The 22,636-nt window shown below is 28.4% G+C and overlaps 2 protein-coding genes across 3 annotated transcripts; one reads left to right on the top strand and one right to left on the bottom strand.

The window, feature by feature from the left end:
* Positions 1-3,965: 3,965 nt before the first annotated feature.
* On the bottom strand, positions 3,966-6,944 carry LOC8267240 (50S ribosomal protein L25). The gene is made up of 3 exons (XM_002522278.4): positions 6,441-6,944; positions 5,986-6,115; positions 3,966-4,590 (listed from the first exon to the last, which is right to left on the bottom strand). Exons 1-3 carry the CDS (start codon positions 6,807-6,809, stop codon positions 4,328-4,330), a joined length of 762 nt encoding a protein of 253 aa, XP_002522324.1. The 5' UTR covers positions 6,810-6,944; the 3' UTR covers positions 3,966-4,327.
* A 2,452-nt stretch (positions 6,945-9,396) lies between these two features.
* LOC8267241 (LOB domain-containing protein 36) lies at positions 9,397-13,431 on the top strand. Of its 2 annotated transcripts, none has more exons than XM_048377457.1 (3): positions 9,397-10,608; positions 11,169-12,080; positions 13,085-13,431. In XM_048377457.1, the coding sequence occupies exons 2-3, from the start codon at positions 11,174-11,176 to the stop codon at positions 13,180-13,182; spliced, it is 1,005 nt and encodes a 334-aa protein (XP_048233414.1). In that variant the 5' UTR covers positions 9,397-10,608; positions 11,169-11,173; the 3' UTR covers positions 13,183-13,431. The 2 variants fall into 2 exon arrangements, with proteins under 2 accessions (XP_048233414.1, XP_025013725.1); XM_025157957.2 differs by having other exon boundaries at positions 9,417-10,608; positions 11,169-12,194.
* Positions 13,432-22,636: the final 9,205 nt, after the last annotated feature.

The following is a 22,636-nucleotide window of genomic DNA, read 5'->3' as shown; positions in this document are numbered from 1 at the left end:
TAACTAAATTGGATTCAATTATTATTCCCATAAACATGAGACTTGATCGATTTTATTTTAATTTTATTGAAAGATAAATTCAGAATGTGATGTATAATTAATAATTATATAAAAATTTCATGTTAATCAACTAATTAACATTTGTGAAATTTACTATACACTATTATTTATAAAAAATTTATAATTTTTTATAGATTCTAATAAATTATTACAATAAAAAAAAGTTTGACTCTTCTATTAATTAAATACATAAAATATAATTGATAGTATGTCATATAAGATGAAAAGATTATTAATTTATCAATCAATATATTATTATAGTTAAATTAGCTTAAAATTAAAAATAAAGGTAATTTATAATCTAACCATATATAGTATGTGATTGTTTCTTTTAATTAATTAATTGTTGGAACCACATTCTTCCAACCCAACTATATCAATTATATAAAATTGCATTTTGTTGACAAACTAGATATATGGAGACAGGCCAAAGAGTCCAAGTACAATTATTAGAATTTATTGATTACTTCAATTTTTTAATAAGAAAGGATAACTTATTTAAACCCTAAGTTTCAATATTTAGTCCATAAAGTGGCTTAATTCCTCTCTTTTAATACAATATATCTTTAGAAAAATTACTAATAATATGTGATTTTTATTTCTCTAGAATTAGTGAAACCTGTGAGAAGTTACATGCAAGTCATGATGCTTCAATGAATCATGTGTAAGGAATCTACAACAGTAGAGAGACAATGTATTTTGGAATGCCTCAAATTTTCAACATTTATAATGTATTTATGTTTTCGTAACTTATCTTTCAACGTTTAGAGTTAATCTAGAGCATATCGAGTAGGATTTTTACATTAACAAAGTATTATTTTAAAAGTTTTAACATAACTGCATACTCAAAGCTCGAATTACACATTTTAATTAAACTAAAAAAAAAAACTCTACTTTTTAACTATTTTATTTATTAAATTTAAAATAAAATTTAATTATCCCATAAAAAACAAAATGGAAAACCTCTTCAATTTGTTTAAACTTTTTTTATTCTTCTCTTCTAAAATAGAAAGTAAAACCTTTTCAATCATCTCTTAATTTGCCACTTTTTTTTAGAACCTTTAAAAGTGGAGAATACTTGAATAAATTTTTAATTTCTTTTCCCTTATTCTCTTTAAATGATTTATATTTTATTAATAAGTAAATTAAAAAAGAATGTAAAATATATATAATATTATTGGAATTTATATAAAATAGAGTGCTAAATTATTTATCATCTAATAAAGAGTAAAATAAAAAAACTATTGTTTCAAATGCTCTTATTACTTACTTTTCTAATGAAAATTTACAATACATTTTCAATTAATTAAATCATAAATCTTAAATAATATTTAGTTAAAATTCATAAAATTTATAGGGTTAATTTATAAATTTAAAATTTATATATTATGAATAAAGTGAGAGTTAATTTAAAATTTTACATAATAAAATTTATGTAGAATTAGTTATATCTAAACTTTAATTCTAACAAATTTAGATAAAATTTGTAAATAAATTTCATATTAGCAAATAAATACATTCCATAACATCAAAGAGTTTTTCAATTCCATTGTCTTATTTTTACTTTCTTATGTCTTTTTTTAAATAAAATAAATTTTTTAATAATTTTCAACAAAATAGGGTATTATTTCTCTTAACAATCAATAAAACATAGTATTAATCTCAATTTATTAAATAAAATTATTCACATGTGTCATGAGTGGGCAAACATGAAAAGTTGCTAATTTTTTATATATGTTTTTTTTTTTTCTTGGTCGTATAGATTGAAAACCTTCATGATATATAGAGAATAACAAGATATATATATATATATAAGGCTCCAATTTGCTTATTTATTTCCAAATGTTCTAAAATATGTCAACCTATTGTGCTTAAAATATGATTATGAATTGATTAAAAAAAATAAAAAGGATTTTTATCATACACTTGATGGGGACATATACCTTTTTATCAAAAAAAAAATATAAAAAATAAAAGGAAAAATAGAAAGAAGATATGTAATACACATTTTTCTTTTTTCTTTATATTGATAATACAATCCAATGGGGTACAGAGTCATAGAGTTGATTTGGTCTTTATGATGTAAATTTTTGGTACTCATTTTGCATAACTTAATAATGGACCTATAATATTTCCTAAAAATAAAATAAAATAAAACAATTGACCTAGAACATCACTATTAATAGACCAGCCGTACGTTAATATTATTCTTTTATGTACATTTCATTTCTTTTAGTTACCTTAAAATCATTTTAGACAAGAATGCAGTACGTTAATTTTGTGGAAAAATCATAATTGATCATCTTATTTTGATTTTGACTTTTTTTTTTTAGGAAGATTTTGACTTGATTTAGAGAGCAGTAAAATGTGTTTTTTCTTTTTCATTTTTGAATTTTGGTGAAAGAACCTTCTATAACTAATTTCATCAGCTTTATTTAAGAATTATAATAATCCCAGTCAGTCAAATTGGATTAATTGAGTTTGTTATGATTTTATGTTGTATATGACTTTATTTAAGAGATTTTGACTTGGTCTAGGATGAAACATATCTTAAATTGACGTGTCCTTTTTAATTAGTGCCCCCACCATATTGTCAGTCCAACTTGGATTAATTTCTTTTTCTTTTTTTAACATTTGGAATGCATATAGCTTCATTCCAAATTAATTAAAGATTTTATTCAGGTTGAGGAAAATATTTGAATAAAATTATTTATTTTTAATACAAGTTAATTATAAATTTAAGGTCTACTCTTTCAAAGCCTCAGTAAAAACCAGACGCTTGTTTTAATTTTTACAAACAAATTGTTAAATTTTATTAAAAAATTAATTTTGTTGATTGAGTTTAAGGCTTAGAATTTCAAGGATCAACATAACTTCAATTTAGTATTTAAAAATAATTAATCTCGAATTTTAAAACTTTAGCACCGTCATGATCAACTACTATTTCGAGTTATGATAATTACTTTAGTTAAATCATACTAAAACTATTAAGTCTTATTAAAATTATTTATCTTAATAAAATAGAAATATCTTTCTAATTAAGGAATTAATTATTTATTTTTTTGACTAAATTGATTAACAATGACAATCAACAAAGCGGTACTTTAGTATGGATTTATCAGTGTAATATGCTAAACCTCAAGGATTAAATGACATATAAAAAATGATTTTACCCTTTATATGTTATTTAATAGCCCTTTTTTATTAAGAAAAGAAAAGGAGAATAATAGTTAATAAATGATATTGGTGTGATATGATACCAAATGAAAAACCAAGTCATTAAATTGACTTGCTGCTGCTTTGATTTGTTCCATCCGCATTATTATTACAACTGTCATCATGCAAACTAAATATAACAACAGACCAAATTAATGTCCTCGTAAAATAATAAACTCCATCCTAAGAAAAATACCATTAAAAGGAATTAAGTTGCAAGTATTTATGTTTTTTTGTAAAATACTTAGGTTACGTTTTAATTAGATCTCTTCTATTTAATCCGAAGGTTAATACTGCAATGATAAGTTTAGACCCATTTCAAGTTAGCAATGACTACTATAAATATTTTGCAACAGAAAAGAAATATGTATAGTTCACACACAACAGGAGTTGTTACAATCGATCGCCCCTCGACCCCATTTATCTGACCAAAAAATATGCTAGAAAAAATGATCTCGAAGACTTCTTACTTCTTAGTATGTCACTTCGCCAACTGATATGAAAAGTCGATGATCCACTACCTGTGGAAACTCTATTCCATAAAAGCAATATTGTTTATTTTTCTCTTATTAACATACAATTGACAATTGGGTTTTAATGATCATAGCAACACCACTTGTTACAAAAGGCTTAGGATTACGAATGGTCATGCGACTGGAAATGGAAATGCTGTAAGACTCAGGAAGAAATGAAGGAAAGATATAAAAGCTACCCGTAGCATTACAAATTGAATTTTCATACGCATCCAGTGTACTATCTGTTGAAAGAAACCAACATAAAAGGGTGAACAGAACAGCCATCTCATTCTTGCATGTGCCGCTTACGACAAAGGATGATTTCACAATAACCAACTTTCTTTCCTTACCAACTGCCTGAAGTAAGAGCTGGGTAAACACAGTCATCACAACATGCCTAATGAATTCATGCATGCCATACTATGCTTTAAAGATTGTTGTCCTCATTCAATTTTGGCAACCTCGGGCAAGAAACAAAACACAATTATTCTTCCAAGGGTTTAACCTGCAGTGATTGCAGGCGTGCACTCAAATGACTATGCTTGTGCTGGTTCCGGTTCCGGTTCTGTTTCTGGTTCTGTTTCTGGTTCTGGGCTTTCCAAGTCTGTTGATACAATCTTACATATAGGAATGTTCTCATTCTTACTCAAGAGCTTCAATGATGGATGAACCTCAACATCACCCATGGACACTTTATCTCCAATATCAAGACTGCTCACATCCACCTCAAGTTTTGGTGGAATGTGTTCCGCTGGACAAAGGACTTTCAAAGATTTTCGGATCCTGTTCAATTTGCCCCCTGTTTAAGCATAAAAAGTAAAGTGAGAAATATATCTGACAAATAAACATATAACAGGAGCTTATAATAAGGTAAAAAGAAATTACAGCTACTCCAGCTTATGCTAACATAATGATTATGGACATCAATTGGTAAGAAGCTTACAAACACTTTAACTCCTAGAACTAAAAGGCTAGAAATTCCATTTAACTAACAGAAGTGATATTTACGTAATAGAGCCTGAAAAACCAACTTCGACAGTAAAATTGAACAGGATATCCAGCACATCTCTTTCTTCCTCAGCCACCAATTTGTTTCTTCTAAGTCTCAAAAGAAATCATTTGGATGTATGTGCATTATATCAACTGAAAATGCTCCCAAAACGCATTTCAAGCAAATCTCTATTTTCTCCCCCTCATTTTTGCTTGTTTTTGTTTGGGGTGTATATCACTAAAGAAAATCATCCTTCACATAGTAGCAGAGTGTAACTTCCATAAATGAAAAGCAATCAATGGTAAATTTCTTAAATGCAGCCTACCACCCAAGCATGAAAATGATGTATTCAAACACCATAAGCACTAATCCCAAACCCATATATAAGACCAAGGATAAGAGATGACAAAGGTATAGTGAAATTTTCCTGATGTCCTTAGGATATAAAATGCTGGTAAATTTGGTGACTTGCTATGGCAGAGGGCCAACAATATTGATATCATGTCATGGCTTCAAAACCTTAAAGAATTGGAAATGTGGAATAGATGATAACCACATAAGAAAATGAAAATTGAAAGTGGAAAATAAAAAATGCTTGCATTCTTAGGGTTATCCGCTGCAAAGAAGAGTGCTGCAATGTGTTGGCTAACAGTGAAAGAGGAAGAAAATCAGAGATGAGACATCAGCGTATGAAACTATGGAAGAGGGTATATGGCAGGGTAGGAGAAACACATCTCTCCACATGCAAAAGCATGAAGAAGAAGGCACGCCAAGAAGATTAGGGCCCCTTGCTTGATCTTATGTTAAGAGTTCAAACTAGTTAGTGTCTATGTTATTAATCTTAGTCCTGATGCCCATGCAGGTGTAACAATCTGATTTCTTTAGACCCCTAATTACCTTGCTTCTAGAAAGTTTCAGCAAGCTCCAACAACATCTTTTCCTAAATTTGCAGAAAGCATGATTCAATATACAAAACTAGAACCTTCTCTAAAGTTTCCATGCCGAAATTCCTAATCTTTTTAATATCCTAAACCATCAAGAATGCCAAGTCAGTAAATTTGTATTTTTCTGGCTTAACTATATAGATACCGAATTCGAGAAGTATAATTGATATGTATCTACAGTACAATATTTGATGTGTGCATAGTCTCAAGAACCCAACAGCATAAAAGCAAGAACTTGAAGAAGGCAAAAAAAAAATACCTTTCTTAAGACCAGGACAATCCTCTTCTCCTTTAAAAATGAGGGGTACATCAACTTTCAATTCAGTTCCATCATCAGCCCAAACAAACACCAAATTCAATATTTTCCCAGTCTCCTCATCTCTATGCACCTATCACAATCCAATTTAAAACAATATCTGTCAACAAGTTTTCGGGCAATGAACAATTAGCTTCAAAATACATTTCCTATCCACTTTACTCCAAAACTTCTTAAATGTGGCCAATTAGGTCCAATTCAGTATTGAACACATTGATCCAAAAGTTAGACCAAATTGGCTAAATTGTCAAAGTCATCGAGTATTATGCCAAAAACAAAACTCAAAGGGCAATTCACACATATAAGCCATATATCAAATTGAACAACAACAACAATCAGTCAAGTTATATTAGGAATTATTCTCCAAAAGAAAAAAAAAGTTAAACTAAAAAATTTACCTTGATGGGCAAAATAGTTCCGGATTCAATAAGAACGGAAGACCCGGACCCGGCCCGGATCTGGAGATTGAAAGTAGTGGAGCAAAAGAACGGTAACTCAACAGATGTAAGAATTGATTGAATCTGCTTTCTCTCAGTTGTTAATAACTGTTTTCTTGAGATTGATCGAGAATTAGGATTTTTATCTAGTAGCGATTGAGAGAAAACCACTGCCGGTATTCTGCCTTGCGCTCGGTCGCGCGCCGCGACTCTGCTACCTGTGCATTCTCTAGGGATGGCTTGGATCGTGTGGTAAAAAGAAGATTGTGAGTTTAGTGAAGGTGATGATGATTGAACCACCGTTTTAAGGCCGCGCAACCACTTGGCCATGGATTTTTCTTTTGTTGGCAATTAAAATTGGTCAGGGTTAGGGTTTTTGAGTTTTTGAATTCAGGGTTTAAGGTATGGGGAAAACTGATTTGGATTTTAATTTGGGCCTGTTCGCCTCGGACAGAACTCAGGAGTTTTCTGGTATTATTCATTTGGGCCATGCTTGTTGCTCTTTCATCCAATTGTCATTTTATTTTATTTTCATGCTTTCTGCTTTTGTTGGATAAAAGCATGGAGAGTAAATCTTGCAAAAAGAAAAAAAAGGTTTCAGTTGTTTTATTTAAAAAGATTAATCAGAAGGACTGAATTGTTTAAAATAAAAGTTTTGATATATAAAATTGCCAAATATTTATTTGTTGTTAATGAAGAAAAATAGAGGAACACTCCAATCAATCAATCAATTGAGAATTGAAGATTCCCTTTTGGCTCATTGAGTGTATTATAGTTGCATGCTTTGTTTCTTTTTTTATCCAATTGTCTTTTCAATTTTAGTCTTTGTGTGTTTTTTACTTTGCTGGAGAGGACAATAAAAGAAATAGCAAAAATGTTTAAGCAAAAGTTAGAGCATATTGAAAAACGTGGTCAATGGGCCTACGGCCCTACTCTACACGCACACACAAATTTAAAAAATTAAAATAAAGGTGAAAAAGGTCAACATGATTCCTATATCTTATTCTTTTTGCGTTTTATTTGTTGAAATAATTGTACGGGACATGATTTTTTAAAAGAAAATTATCTTTACGAATTATCTTTTAATTTTTAATTTTATAAATAAATAAAAAATATAACTAAAATATATTTAAAAAAATTATTTAATTTATATTATTGTAAAACCAGTTAAATAAAATAGATTTATTATTTATTTCACATATTTTTATATTTAGTATTCATGGATTGAATAATATTATATATTTTTTTTATAATTGATATGTTTTAATGATGTAAAAATATGTATTTTAAAAAATATCAAAATTATAAAAAGAAATATACTAAAATACAATAAAATTAAAAAAAAAATCATCTAAGGATGCCAATAAAAATATAATTTCTACATTGCAATATATATAGAAATTAGGAAATTATTAGAATACGTGGATATTAAAAAAAAATATAATCTTATTTATATTATTGATTCGATTAGATTTAACTGAATTTTTATTTTCTTAAAAAAAATCACATCATTGAATTATAGGAATTATCAAACCGTAACCAAAACTATAAAACCATGATTTTTGTTTTGAATTGAATTGATGAATTTAATCAGTCCAGTTTAGTTAATTTTTGTATAGCCCATAAATTTTTATATAGATGTAACATAATTACGATGCGGACGGTTAGTATTAATTTAAATTTAAAAATTAAGCCTTTACTTTTTATTTAAATAAATTATTTTTGGCTTCCAATTCAGTTTCGCTTTCGCATTAGGACTTGTTTAACCGACCGATTTCTTATATATATATTGACGAAGCTATTGAAAATACAAAAAGATGGAGAGCCACACATTTCACTGCCACCCTTATGCAGAACGTGTACAAATGTGTCAATCGCTGAATGGTAGTCATTTTGTTTTCCATTTAATAGATATAGATACACCCACAGAAAATCATCATTTCTTTTCTTCTTCTTTTCTTTTTTTTCTAAAATAATAGAGCTTTAAGCAAATGGAATTAAGTGAACAAATTAAGAAGAAAGGCATGCAAACCTTGTTTCTACTTAATTAGGAAAAAAACACAACATAATTACATGAGAAAGTCAGAAAAGAGAGGTGGGTTTGCTTGATTTTCATAATAGTACAGCTAAAACAAAAATGTATTGTGATGTGTTCATAATTATATGTCGGATTCCCACTATAAATTAGTAGTAATTGCTGCTGTTAATTAAATGGGTATAAACAGATTTGCAGTATATTTAAAGAGCAATTAATGGCAGCAAGTACGGATTCTATGTGAATTATTATTAGTGGTCACTGTAGTAAGCAAATAATTTCAGCAATCCAATTGATATCAGTTTAATTCAAATTTCTTGTGAATGATAGTAATAGATTTTGTTTTCTTATATTAAAAAAAAAAAAAAGGCATAAGAACTGTCAATTACCTGTCAAGAAGAAGGACCTAGGGCATGGCAGAATCCCCCTCTGAAAGTGTATTTACATAAAGAGATTTCAAACAAATTCCAAACTAGAATCAAGAGTTGAGATAGGAGATGAAAAGGGTTCATAATGGGGTATGCATTTAACATCCTGACAAGTTATATGATAATTTCAGAACATTCAAGCCTGTGTATTAAATACTAAAACAGATTTATTTTATTTCTTTTTATGAAATAAAAAAAGAGGGAAAGGAATTCATTATGGATTTTATAAATTTTTTATCTTGAAATAAATTCATATTATGGTTTTATTTTGAAAAAAATCTTTAGATTTTTTGAATGAAAGATCTCTTTTTCCTGAATAAGTTTTTTTTTTTGAAATCCAAGTTGTTGATTTTGATTTTGTATTTTCAAATACATATATTGTTCCATCGCATGATAATAAGATTCATTTTGTATTTTAAAATCCAATCTCTCAAACTCACTTATTAATTATTAATTATGATAATTTAATAAAATAAATATTATTGCTGTTTAAAGTATGGATACAACAAGCTCTCAAGTAAATATATCACTGCTTGCATGTACCCAACTATTAGATGAGTGAAAATACATTTAAGTTTACCACACTTAATTTAAATTTTATAATAATTATGTATTTATTATTTATCTAGCCATTGAGTTTGATACACTCAATGAATTAAGTTATGCAACAATATAATTTAAAAAGAAAAAAGATATTCCTTTACAGGAAATTAGTATGATTAACTTTTACTTATAATCTAATTAAAACAAGGTAATTCTTGTAGCCAAACAAAAAAGAAAAAAATGGTAAGCATGATTTGCGATGATCTAAACAAATTGAGAAATAAATATACATATCACGTTTTCTTTATATAAATTAAAATTGGGAAATTTAACTAGAGGCCAGGATTTTCAAAGTGTTTTATATATATATTTAAAAAAATTATATAAAAATGAAAAGAAAATTATAGATAAAAACAAAAGAGGAAAAGAAAAGCCACAACCACCAAAAGAATATGTATTAAAAAACTAGTCCTATATAACAAGCAATTGAATAGGCTCTGCAGAACATCAACAGCAACATCAGAAGTAGTAGCAGACACAACAAGCATAACACAAGCTCTTTTACATACCCATTCCTCCTTTTTGTCTCCTCAGGTTTTTTTTTTTTTTTTTTTTTTTGTGGGTTCACTCAGGTTTCTTTAAAGCCCTTCTTTAGGGTCCCTCTCTTTGTCTGACCTCACTAGCCTCTTTCACTTCTCTCTGTTTACACCTGTATAAGCCCTTCTGTTAACATTTGTACGTTAATCTTTTTTTTTTTTGTTTTGTTTTGCTTTTCAAAGATTATTTTACCATTTATACCCTTTCTTTTTGTAATCTTTCTTCTGGTATATTCATATATATGGAAAGGTCGATCTTGATCTTGTTGTTTTAGGTGGTCCGAAGATCAAGGGATTTTTAGTATTTTCAGTTTTGGCAAGCAAGAAAAAGGAAAAATAATGCATCTTTCAAGATCCATTTAGGAACCTTTTTTGTTTTCTTGAATTTCATGATGATGATGATGATGATGATGGTGATGGTGATGGTGATAAAGAAGAAGAAGACAGAGACAGAGACAGCTATATAGAGACACACAGACAGAGTTTATCAATAAAATTTCTCTTCTTTTCCGTTTTATATTTTCCTGGTAAATTTAGATCGATCCACTTTGTAGTTATTGAATCATCTTCCTTTGTTTTTCTTCTTCTATCTATTTGTATTTCTCATATAGATATACATATATTTCTTCTCTTGAAGTTATTTTCTTGACTTTCTTTTTTTCAAGAAAAAGGCTTATGGGTATAGTTTTACTGTAACTACTTTTTTTGAATTTGAAATACTTGATTACCTTTCACCCAAAAAAATATATTTGATTAGCCCTATCTTTCATATTTTTATTTTGTTATATTGATTATTATCAGTTTTAATAATAATAATAAAAATGGCGATCACATCACCTCCTTTTCCTAGAATCAATAAAAGAAGGTTCCTTGAATCCTCCATCCATGCATTTTTCTCAGTGATTTCTCTTTTCGATGTCTCCTTCGTGTGTCCTTTTTTTATACATTTTCTTTTTGTTATTACATGTTGATATATTATTTAAATATAATAACTCTGATTTTTCTTGTTCAAGATTCTTTCTTTACCAGGTTTCTATTTAAAAGGTTTGATCTTTTTCTAAAAGGTTTGATTTTATTTCGATTACAGAGAAAATGTCAACACCAATTTCACCATGTGCAGCTTGCAAACTTCAAAGGCGAAAATGCACTCAAGACTGCGTATTTGCACCATATTTCCCACCAGATCAGCCTCAAAAGTTTGCTAATTTACACAAAGTATTTGGGGCAAGCAATGTGGCTAAACTTCTCAATGAACTCAACACAGCACAACGCGAAGATGCTGTGAATTCTCTTGCTTATGAAGCAGAAGCTCGTCTTCGCGACCCGGTATATGGCTGTGTTGGTCTAATTTCAATCCTTCAACACAGGCTAAAAGAATTGCAAAGTGATCTTTATAATGCCAAGAAAGAACTTGCACAGTATATCGGTCCTCAAGCAATGCTTACTACACTTCCAGCCCCAACTTTTATGGGTCAACCGCATCTGGGTAATCCATCTTCCTCGCTGATTCAACATAACGCATTGCCTATTATGGGCGGCATACCTGCTGGGACCGTACATGGCCATGGCGGGCCATTGATGATACGCGAGCCCCAGCAGCAGCAACAGCAGCATCAAATCTTTGAGGCTCAACAGTTGGCTGCTGCTTTGGCTGCAAGAGAGCAGCAAGAAATGCTTAGGGCTTATGAGCAGCAGCAGCAGCAGCAGCAAGAGATTGTGAGGTTTAATAGGGGTTATGATGTGCAAGATCCAGTTCATAATAATACCGCCGGGTTTAATCAGATTACTGTTGCTGCAATGTCACCTTCTTTAGCTTTAGGAAGTTTTGATACTCCTTATCAGATTCAGTCACAGCCATTGGATCATCAGCAGCAGCACCAGCTTCAAGCACAGCTTTTTCTTCAGCCAACAAAGGTAGAGACTCCGCCACAACAACAGCATCAGTTTCAACAAACCCAACAACAGCAGCAGCAGCAGCAACGGTCTGGAAGTGATGAGGGTGGGAGCATAGGCCCATCTTGTTGATGTTACTTTTGTTTTGTTTTATTATTTTACCAGCTCTTCATCTGCCACTTATTCTAATTCCTTTGAAGCAAATTTCCATTCTAGTTAGGTACGTAATCTCTTACTTTCTTTGGGTGGTGGTGGTGGGTGGTATTGTGCTCGTGCACATGAGTGTTTCAGTCTCAAGAATCACTAAAAAATGCTTAGTATTTATGTATGCTTTCTATGCTTTTATGTGAAATCTGGTCTGTTTTTTCACAAATGGGGCAATTTCGTTTGGTAGCATTAGAAAGCTACAATTACTATCTATTGCATAGTGCAAAAAGAATTGGTTGGTATGAAGAATTATTGTCTTTTCACTGCAGAGGATATATCCCTTTATCAATTATACCTTTCACCTACACTTTCTTTGTCTTGACCTAGTTCTTATTGATGAATAATTTTGCTTTGGTACTACTTATATATATTATGTTTGAAAAGAAAAAAATTAAATCATGAATTTAATTGAAAATGATGATTTCTTGTATTTAGTCAAATGCATGTATAATTTGTAGAAGTTTGTTAAGACTAGAACTTTGTACTACCCATGTGAGAAAAGTGAGTATTTTTCTGTTCTTGGGAAGAGACAAAACCTGAGGTAGCTACATGGCTTTTATGAAATATTTAGTTGCCCTAATTCAGATCACTAAATTGACCAGTGCACATGATTATAATTTGTTCATTGTGTGAGCACAAATTGTCGAGCTTCAAACTATTCGTCTTGCTCCTTTGTTCTACCATTTTTACTTTACTATGCACCTCCTCATTGACAAATAACTCACAACACCATGAAATTATTCCCAGATGAAAAAACATATATATATATATATATATCTTTTAGAAATATCTTTGAGATCATATGGGCATCAGCATGAATTTATGATAAAATTAGAAAGCATATTCTGAAGAGTCTTTCAATTGCCTTTTTGTTTTATTTTTTCTTTTCTTCCCTTTGTGCAGGTCATAAATGCCAGATGCAAATGAACATAAAGAGAGAGAAAGAGAGATTAATTAACAACTGTGATCTGAAGTCAGCATTATTAATTTTTGGGGTTTGAAGAAGAAGAAGAGGAAGAAGAAGACTTTGTGGGAAGTGATAACATTTTGAAATGTAGGATCTGCATTGAATTTCGAGTACAGCTCTTTTCCTTTTTCATTTGGTAGAGAGATTAGAGATGCTTAGTCCTTTTTTTATTGCAAAAACTATGCTTAACCATATATATGTATATCAGAACTTATTAAGTTCTTTGTCTAAAGCTTTTATAACCAAAATTATTAGTGGATATGAATTGAGTGATATTTGCTCATGGGCATGTTTTGAATTCTGTTTATATATATATATATATATATATATATATATATATATATTTGTCTATGTTTATTATCTGATTTAGTTTACATTAAATTATAGTTGCTTATATAATTAGCTTTTTTCTTTTCTTTATACTATGCTCTATGAACAGTTTTTTAAAAATCGGTAATATAACGAAATGGTACGACTAAATTCAAAGTATTTTGCCGCCCTTTATAATTCGATAGAATTTGATGATTCTTATATTTTTCATTATCCATTCTAGAAATAATTAATAATTTTAAAAATATTAAATAGAATTAATTTAATAAATTAATATAAATATTAAATATAAATAAAATAAATAGAATTAAGAATTAATAAATTAATATAAAATAAATATTTTTAAATAAATAGCATAACTATAATTATTATATATGACGGTCATTATATAATAATTAAAATTATGCTATTTACTTTGTTTAATCCTTGTCAGATATAAAAATAAAAGTTTGTGGAAAGAAGGTGAATAATAGTTTTTTTTTTTTTTGTCTTTTGTGAGGGTGGGATGAAAAATACCTTATTTACAATATAATTCAGTTAATGAGAGAGAGGGAGAGAGATTAAGAAGAAAGCTTTGCTTTAATCAGTTTGTTTTCAATTCATGAATGTTATTTCTTCTAAGGCTGGTAATTTTGACACAATCATTTTAAATGATACAATATGATATAAAAATAGATTACGACCTATTTATAACACGTCAAAAGAATTAGATTTGAATATATAGATATGCTTAATCTGTTAAAATTTGAAATAATACATATAATAATTCATATTAATATATAAACTTGTAATATAACACGTATGAATACGAATAAATATAAATAACTTAATGATTAATAAATTTTATGCATTTAAAATTTATGATTGTAATATTAAATATGATAAAAAAAATATGAAATTGCTTAAAGAAAGAGGAAGGGAAATTCTCCTCCTTATAAAAGAAGGAAATACATCACTTTTCTACTTAAAAAATAGTGTAGAGTAATTTAAAAGTTCCAAATTTGGATTTGTTCAAATTTTTTTGAAAAATACTCTTCAAGTGTTAAAAAAAATTAATTAATTTAACGAATTATAGAGGTTGTGTCGTACAACCCGCTTAACAAATGTGCGCTTGTGTGAGGTGTAAAATCTTGACAAACTCAATTGAATGAGTTGTATTAATCATTTTTATATCATGCATATATCTTGACACGACACAATTATACATAATTATATTAATTTTCATTTTTAACATCTGAAGATGTCGAAGTGATTAGGAAGCTTATTTCTAGAGAAAATAAACTATAGCATTGATTTAATCTTCTTGAAGTTTAAGAATTTATAGCCTAAATACATTTTAAGTTAATTTTATAAAAGGAATTGAATTAAATTAACCATATGATAAGGGATTCTTTTTTTTTTTTTTTAAAGGAGTAGTTTATATCATCTTGGAATTGTTATATTCAATCTGGGTTCAGCTCATAGATTTCATATGTGACCATGTGCTTGGTAGTACTGTAGTTGTCATTATAAGATTGATCTATTTTAAATACCATTGACTACCATTGAAATTTGAATGTAGAAAGTATATTTAGTATGTATAATATTTTTATAGTTCATTTATTGTCTAAGTTTGAACTGTCATTTCCCTGTAAGCAGCCTTGATTTATTTACTTAAAGGCTGGCTTTGCCTTCATGAGAAGGAAGCAAGGACTATTGTTTATACCTTGTTTGGGATCTCTAAAAGAAAAATAAAAAAAAAGCAATATATATATATACATATATAAAAAGGGCTGGTTTTGCCTTGATCAGAATCAGATCAATTATTGACTGAAAAATACCAACTCTTCATATTAACTACAGAAGCTGTACGTTGGTTGTATAGGAAGTAATCATTGAAGTCAAATCCGTAATTAGATGGCTTTGATCCTTTTACCTAATTAAAATAATCAAACAGGAGCAAAAGGAAAATTAGAACAACATGCTTTCTTTTTGTCTAGATTATGAGGTTTTTCTACATTTGCTGCTTACATTGGCCCTATATAGAGTCGAGACAAATACTAAATCCACTGACTATTTTTTATATGTCCAAACTACCTTTGAATTAATAGCTATAGATACACATTGATCGGTCCAAATTATATATAGATATTTAATGGTATTTTAAAGCTTTAATGATATATTTCTATATATTAAATGGTGAAAATATGTGTTTTGACCTCACTTAACCTTAATTGTCTATTTTCAGGAATATTAGTAAAAAGAGGAAAATATGGAGCTAAAAGAAGCTTAATTGGACATATTTGTATCAAGGCCCAAGATTAAGACGCATGGACTGCTAATTATAAGGCCCAATGGATATTTTAGTCATTTTGTATAATTATTAAAATTTATATTAAAAGTTATTTATGAGATAGTATTTAGTGGAGATTAAGATACCTAAAGTCTTATCTATTAGATAGACTTATAATAGTATACTAATCTCTAGAGATTTATTTAGAGGAGGACTATCCTCTATATAAATATCTGCAAAACCCTAAAAGAAGGAGGGGAGAGAGGAAAGAAGGAAGAAAGAGGAGAATTTTTTTCTACCTGCTCTCTACAACTGCCACCATTATTAATTCTCTACAGTTCTTCATGAATACTTTAGTTTTAGTTTTCATTGTTCTTTTAGGATCTAAGGAGCTTTTCAAGAAGTGGAGACTGAGGACCAATCTTCTTCCTACTTGAAGAAATTCTGGCTTTTTACTTTCTTATTTTTTATCTTTTATATTTAATACCATGATCATTGAGTTAAATATGTTAGGCTAGTTTTCATAAGTGTTTAGTTTAGTCTTTCTACTTTTGTATGAACCTTGTTATTTATTTATTTAATGAATAATTTCTTTACCTTCATATCTTTATTAGTTTCAGTTATTATTGTTAGTTAACCATCATATTAATTTAGCAATAGTAATTGTTATAAAAATCTTTAGGTTTAAAAGTATTAGAAACATCATTTTTACTTTAATCTATGTTGGTATAAGAAACCTAAGTTGCATCATTAGCTTGAGTGATTTAGGAAAAAGGCACATCACCATCTGATTCATTAGATCTAGGCTTAAAATAAAACAAGGAGATTACTAAGTAAATAGCTAAATTAAATACTATTTTTAGCATATAGTTTTAGATCATAAGCATTTGCATTGCACATTTATTTATTGTTTAGTTACTTTACTTTATGACCATTATCCTCTCAAACATACTATTTAGAGTGTTTAGATTTACTTTTATTGTTTTGTGTTGGTAATTAATCTTTATAATAAGTGGCATCATGGTTCCTTGAGAGATCGACCTCGTGGTGAACTTACCCTTACTATAGGAACGATTCGTGCACTTGCGAGTACTAAAAAAGACACATCACCCATATATATATATGTGTGTGTGTGGAATATGTGCAGCCATTTTCATTTCGCTTTCCATTGATTTTGTTGTAATTTACATTCCTACCTCATAAATAATTCATTACTTACTTCCCCATTTGTGTATTTGATTGATCATTCGCAGTCGAGAGTCAAATCTACCATAATTAGAAGACTTTAATTTAAATTTTAACTGAGCATTATGTTATGCTAGTGTATTTGAATCTCTATAAATTTACTAATTTATTGTATTATATAATTTTATATATTTAAATTATTATTTAACAAAAAGTTCGCAGCTATGCTTGGTATATGTCTCTATTTACACATTAGACGGTAGATGATTAACACATATTTATTAGTTTTAAATGATCGTCTAATACTAAATTATAAAGCACACATGCATACAAGTCACTCTTCTATTAATTTAAGTGTATACATGTCTTATTTAATATATAGTGAATCTCATATTATAGTAAAATATATTAATAGAATTATTAATCCACAACGAGAATTTAATGATATGTGTATTGTACTACCTTAACAAATCTTCATTAAGCTCAAAATTATGAATTTTCTTATGACAAATATCTAATTTTAATTTATCTCAACTCTTATTTATAAAATAATATTTTTATCAAAATTATTTTATTAATTAAAAAATCTCAAAATATTAAAAATAATTTTATAAAATATTATATTATCGTATTAAATAAATAAAAGTTAAAGTTGGCAGTTGGCAGTTGGCTAATCTAAATTCGTATAAAAGTTATCAAATATTTAAAAATATATATTCTAATATTCTATAGTCATTTTTACGCATTGATGGCCTAATAGGATAAGGCCACACAAATATTAGTATAATACTAATAATTTATTTAATGCAGAGTAAGAGATTTAAATATAAAATTTATACTTCAAAAATAAACGGTAATACCATAGTGTAAAAAATATGGATAGATGGGTTCTGTTAGTCTATAGTTTGAACCCTTTTGTATTAGAGGTTTGAAAACAATTTTAAGGGGTCAATCATAAGAATAAAAATGCATAACATTTAATAATTTGAGCCGATTTGATTGAATGGTACCTTCAGAATATTCGTGCATGTCAATGTGATAAATATTCAAAAAAAATAAAACGTTAGATTGAAATTCCATTTTAATGTCAAATCCATGCACGTGGCAGTCTTCCTGCCACCTCATAAATAAAGTCAACAGCAAAAGGTCGTCCAAAAGAGAAAAGGTGGAGAATTAAATAAATAAATATTATAAACAAAAATGATAGTATGGTGTCGGTTGGACTGCTATTCATTTTTTTTTTTTCATAAGAAAACATTAGAAATAAAAAATAAAATTATATATATAAACTTTAATAAATAATACAAAACTATAAATTTACATCAAATAGTAATCACTAATCAGGCGGCCGTTCTTTCAAATCCTAACGTATACCGGACCTCATCTCAATGATACAAAATTCAATGCATTTGCTGACTGCATAAATTGTCCTCTAAAGTTATAAAATTTCGTCCGTTTAGTCTAAGCTAAGTTTGTATTGTAGGTCTGGAATTTAATCACTTGATGCCACACATTTTAGCTAATAAGAGCATCCACAATGACAAATTTTTAAATGATTCGTATTTTCTACATAAATTCTCTTATAAAATTATAATATGTGACATATTTTACGGTGGATTATATTTATTTTAATTATTTTTTTAATAATCATATTATGTACCGATATATCATAAAATCCTTAATCGCGTCATAAATTAGTGAAAATTTTATAATTTTTAGTATTTAAAACTTTTTATTATACAATAGAGGAAGCACTCTCAAGCAGTAAGTTCTCCAGCGTTGGAAAACTAAGCCCATCCACTAAGGCGCTATTGGCCACTAACCACTGGCTCGCCGGCCCCTTGAGCTCTGCGTTTCAAGTTCTGAACTGGTTACATGAGGATTTTCAGTCCTCTGTTCTACCAACTGAGCTATCCCGACCATTTTTGACGCATCGACTTTCTCATTTTTATTAAACAACTTTTGTCTATGTCAATTAAATAAAAAAGACGAAAAAGTATTCTAAAATTTTATCCAAATCCGAAATATTTTCCCCATTGCTAAAGGAATTGTTGTATATAAAAAATGTTAATAAGCCCTAAGTGCTCTCCACTTACCTTCAATTATAATGACAGATATAGTTACCATTAGGCTATTGGAATTTCTTTTTTACAAAAGAGATGAAAGGCTGACCGGAGAGGTTTGTTTTGGATTCCTGAAAAGCACCCTGCACTCTAGCTCAAAAAGGTGCGGCCTGTAATTGAGTGATAGATTGATCGACGTGTCCGGAGAACGCTCGACCGTGAGTCCCAAGGTGAAAGGAACTTAGCAAATGGGGTCCGGCTTCATCAACCCATGACAGAATAAGGTTTCATTTTTTTTGAATGGGTGTTAGTGAGGATGAACATGAAGGTGATTGATTACAACAACTACAAGATTACTACTCCATTAATGACTTTGATCTCTCTCTCTGAATTATTGGATATGAGGACACAAATTTTTAATTCAAATTGATTACCAAAAATAAAATGGAGGAAACAAGGAGAGAAAAGACGAGGCAATATGAAAATGAGAATTAAAAGAAAATGGAGAAGTACAGGCACAGAACCTACACTGAAATAACAATTAATGGAAAGGAAGGGCTGAGCACGCAATTGCTCACCAACACACTGAACCAATTTTCTGTTGCCACCACTGATATTAGTATTACCCATCAGTACTGACCACTCTGCTGTTTCAGTCCCAGTGAGAGCACCACCCCCACATCTTCCTTCTTAGTCTCTTTTGTCCCCTTTATTAATACCTGCTTTCTTTTTCTCTTCTTTTTTCCTTTTTCTTTTTATTTGGTTCCATCCTGTCTTTTTCCCACCAAGTTTTTTTTTCTTTATTTCTCTACTGCTCCAACTCAAGTTCTAATTAACCCAAATTATAATGCTATACTCTTTTTACCAATAAATTCTTCTTTTCTAAATCTTTTTGTTTTTTTGAGCTATTTTCTAAGCCAATTATTCACTACACAATTACTAATTTTATTTAGTCGAGTAGAACTTGAAAAGCAGAAATTTTCGATTAATCCTTTGGCAGATTTCCTCAAATTCAACTGTGATGCTTCTTATATAAAAAGTTCTAAGAAAACATCTTAAGCTTTGTTTATCAGATATGCCAATGGTCATGTTTTTATTGTCCATCGTTCTTCTACTAAAGCATCATGTTTTTAAGCCAATCTTTTTATTTTTATTTTGTATATTTATATTTGATATTCATGAATTAAATAATATTTTTTATAACAGTAAATGTATTTTGATGATATGAAAATATATATTTTAAAAAATATACTATAACATATAAAATATATATTAAAATAAATTAAAAAGTCATTTAAGGTTGCTAAAAATAACATCAATTTTATATTTATAATAGCTATTTGAGATAAATATGAATGAAAAATAAAAATGATGCTGATATAATTTTACTAAAAATGATAATATTATAAAAATATCAATAAAATATAAAAAAGATAAATAATACAACTTAAAAAAAACAAACTGTATAAACAGAATTTGTTCGAATCTTAGGTCATAAATACCCATTTCCTGTATACCTTTTATTTAATGGGCCTGTGTTACTATTTTGAAATCAAATTTAATTACGTCAATAAATTCTGCAAATGACGACACATAAATAAAAGAAAAATGAAATTCCACGTGGAAACTTATGTTTTTAATAGTGGATGAGGTCGGTCACATGCTGACTTGTGTGCACTTTCAAGTTTATTTATTTATTAATATAATTAAATTCAAAGTATTAATTAGGTTAAATAAAATAAAAATAATAATGAGAAAATCTATAAAATCCAAGTCAGCGAATAATTGGAGGATTGAGTGGGGGGAAGTGGGAATAGTAGGAGTACAGGCTTAAGATCCGTCAGTTGATTGAAGCTTAAGGTTTAGTCACGTCTTAAAAGTGAGAATTCTAAAGGGGTCAATCAAAACGACTGTGCTGCAGAGTGTTGTAAAAAGTTTCCAGTTAATTTTTCATTCAATGTACGGACGATCCTGACATGAACATACTAATTAATTAATTATAATATATAGACACCTGCTGTCTACGTAATTGAACTCATTTTTCACCTCTTTCTTAATTTTATCTAATGCTTTTGTTTTATTTTAATATTCTTATAGTATTTTATTTACTCTTATTGATAGAATTCTTCTTTTTTCTTTGTTTCTATTTATAAAGACTAAATTAATCTGAGGTTGATTATTTTTTATAATTATGCCGATGAAAAAACTAAAAAATAATAATTTTGGGCATATATGCATTTCTTGCATGTAAAACCCATAACCATTAAATCAGCTACCTTACAAATTAATATATTTAGCTTTATATGATTTAATATTAGCCGAACATTCATTTTCAATAATAAAATTATTTTATAGGTGATTTGCCATTAAATCAATTATCATAATACTCCTAAGAATATTATAATGTTATTTTAAAAATTATTTTATTTATTTCTAATAAAATAAATATATAGTAACTTTATTTAATATAAATTCAATATAGTCAGTTATATGTTAAATCACATAATAAGTGATTTTGTTATTGAAAATAAGTATTATACTAATATTAAATCATAAAAATATAAAAATATTAGTTTATGAGGTAAAAATATAAAAAATTAACATGGTACTTTTTTGTCATTAAAAAAATTAGAGTCCTTAAGTATAAAAGCGTCAAACTGCATGATACTATTTCTATACCTTTTCTTATATTTATTAATCGATTAATTGAATCTTTTTCAATTGGTAAATTAGAATTATTAATATTATTTTGGTAAAATAAAGAGAGTAGAAAAATATAACACTCTATTTATGCACACTTTTCATGCATAAAAAATGGTAAATATTAGTAAAATCTTGATGCAATTTATAGAATGTATTAGAAGCATAAATTAAATCTAAACAAATAAATTAAAGAAATTATTGAGCTTTAAAAATTTAAATTAAACTTAATAGTATATAAATGAGATAATAATGGTTTTTTCTAGTTTAATTAAGGTTACGAGTTCAAATCTTGGATATACAGTTGTATTAAAATTTTTTAGAAAGTGTTTTGATATCCGTAAAAGTCATACCTAACACGCTCTAAATTAACTCTAGATATGTGTATATCAAAAAATATTTAAATTTAATTTAAAATTTAAAAAGTTTAAACAAAAAAAATGTCTATATTCTTTCACATTGATATATTTGGACCCTAAATATTAAAATTAAGGTTAAAGTCTCAAAAAATCCAAACAAACCAACATAATCCATTTGCCCCACATACTTTTGGAGCCCTAGGCCTATGCCAGCACTCGCCAATCTTGACTTTGTGATTTCATAAAGAAAACTCTGTTTCTTGCCTCGTTTGCCTTTCTGGTTTTCAGTTTTGGCCTCCATTCCTTCTCTCCATTTTCCATTTAAATTTATAAAAGAAAACGAAGAACTGTAAACTCATCATCAATCTGTGAAAAACGTAAATTACACAAAGAAAAAGGAAAAAAAAAATTGGCAAATTATACATTTGATTAATTGTAAAGACTAAAGCCCATCGTACCAATATACTTAAACTTTATTTCAAAAAAAAAAAAAAAACAAAAAAACTCAATGAGATAATTCTTCCAAGATGTGAGAAATTAAACTCTCTGCTTTTCAATTAGCTAATTTGTAGAAGAAGT

Source organism: Ricinus communis, chromosome 7, assembly GCF_019578655.1.
Source record: "Ricinus communis isolate WT05 ecotype wild-type chromosome 7, ASM1957865v1, whole genome shotgun sequence".
Classification (NCBI taxonomy): domain Eukaryota; kingdom Viridiplantae; phylum Streptophyta; class Magnoliopsida; order Malpighiales; family Euphorbiaceae; genus Ricinus; species Ricinus communis.
This window is presented reverse-complemented; position numbering and strand designations above follow the sequence as displayed.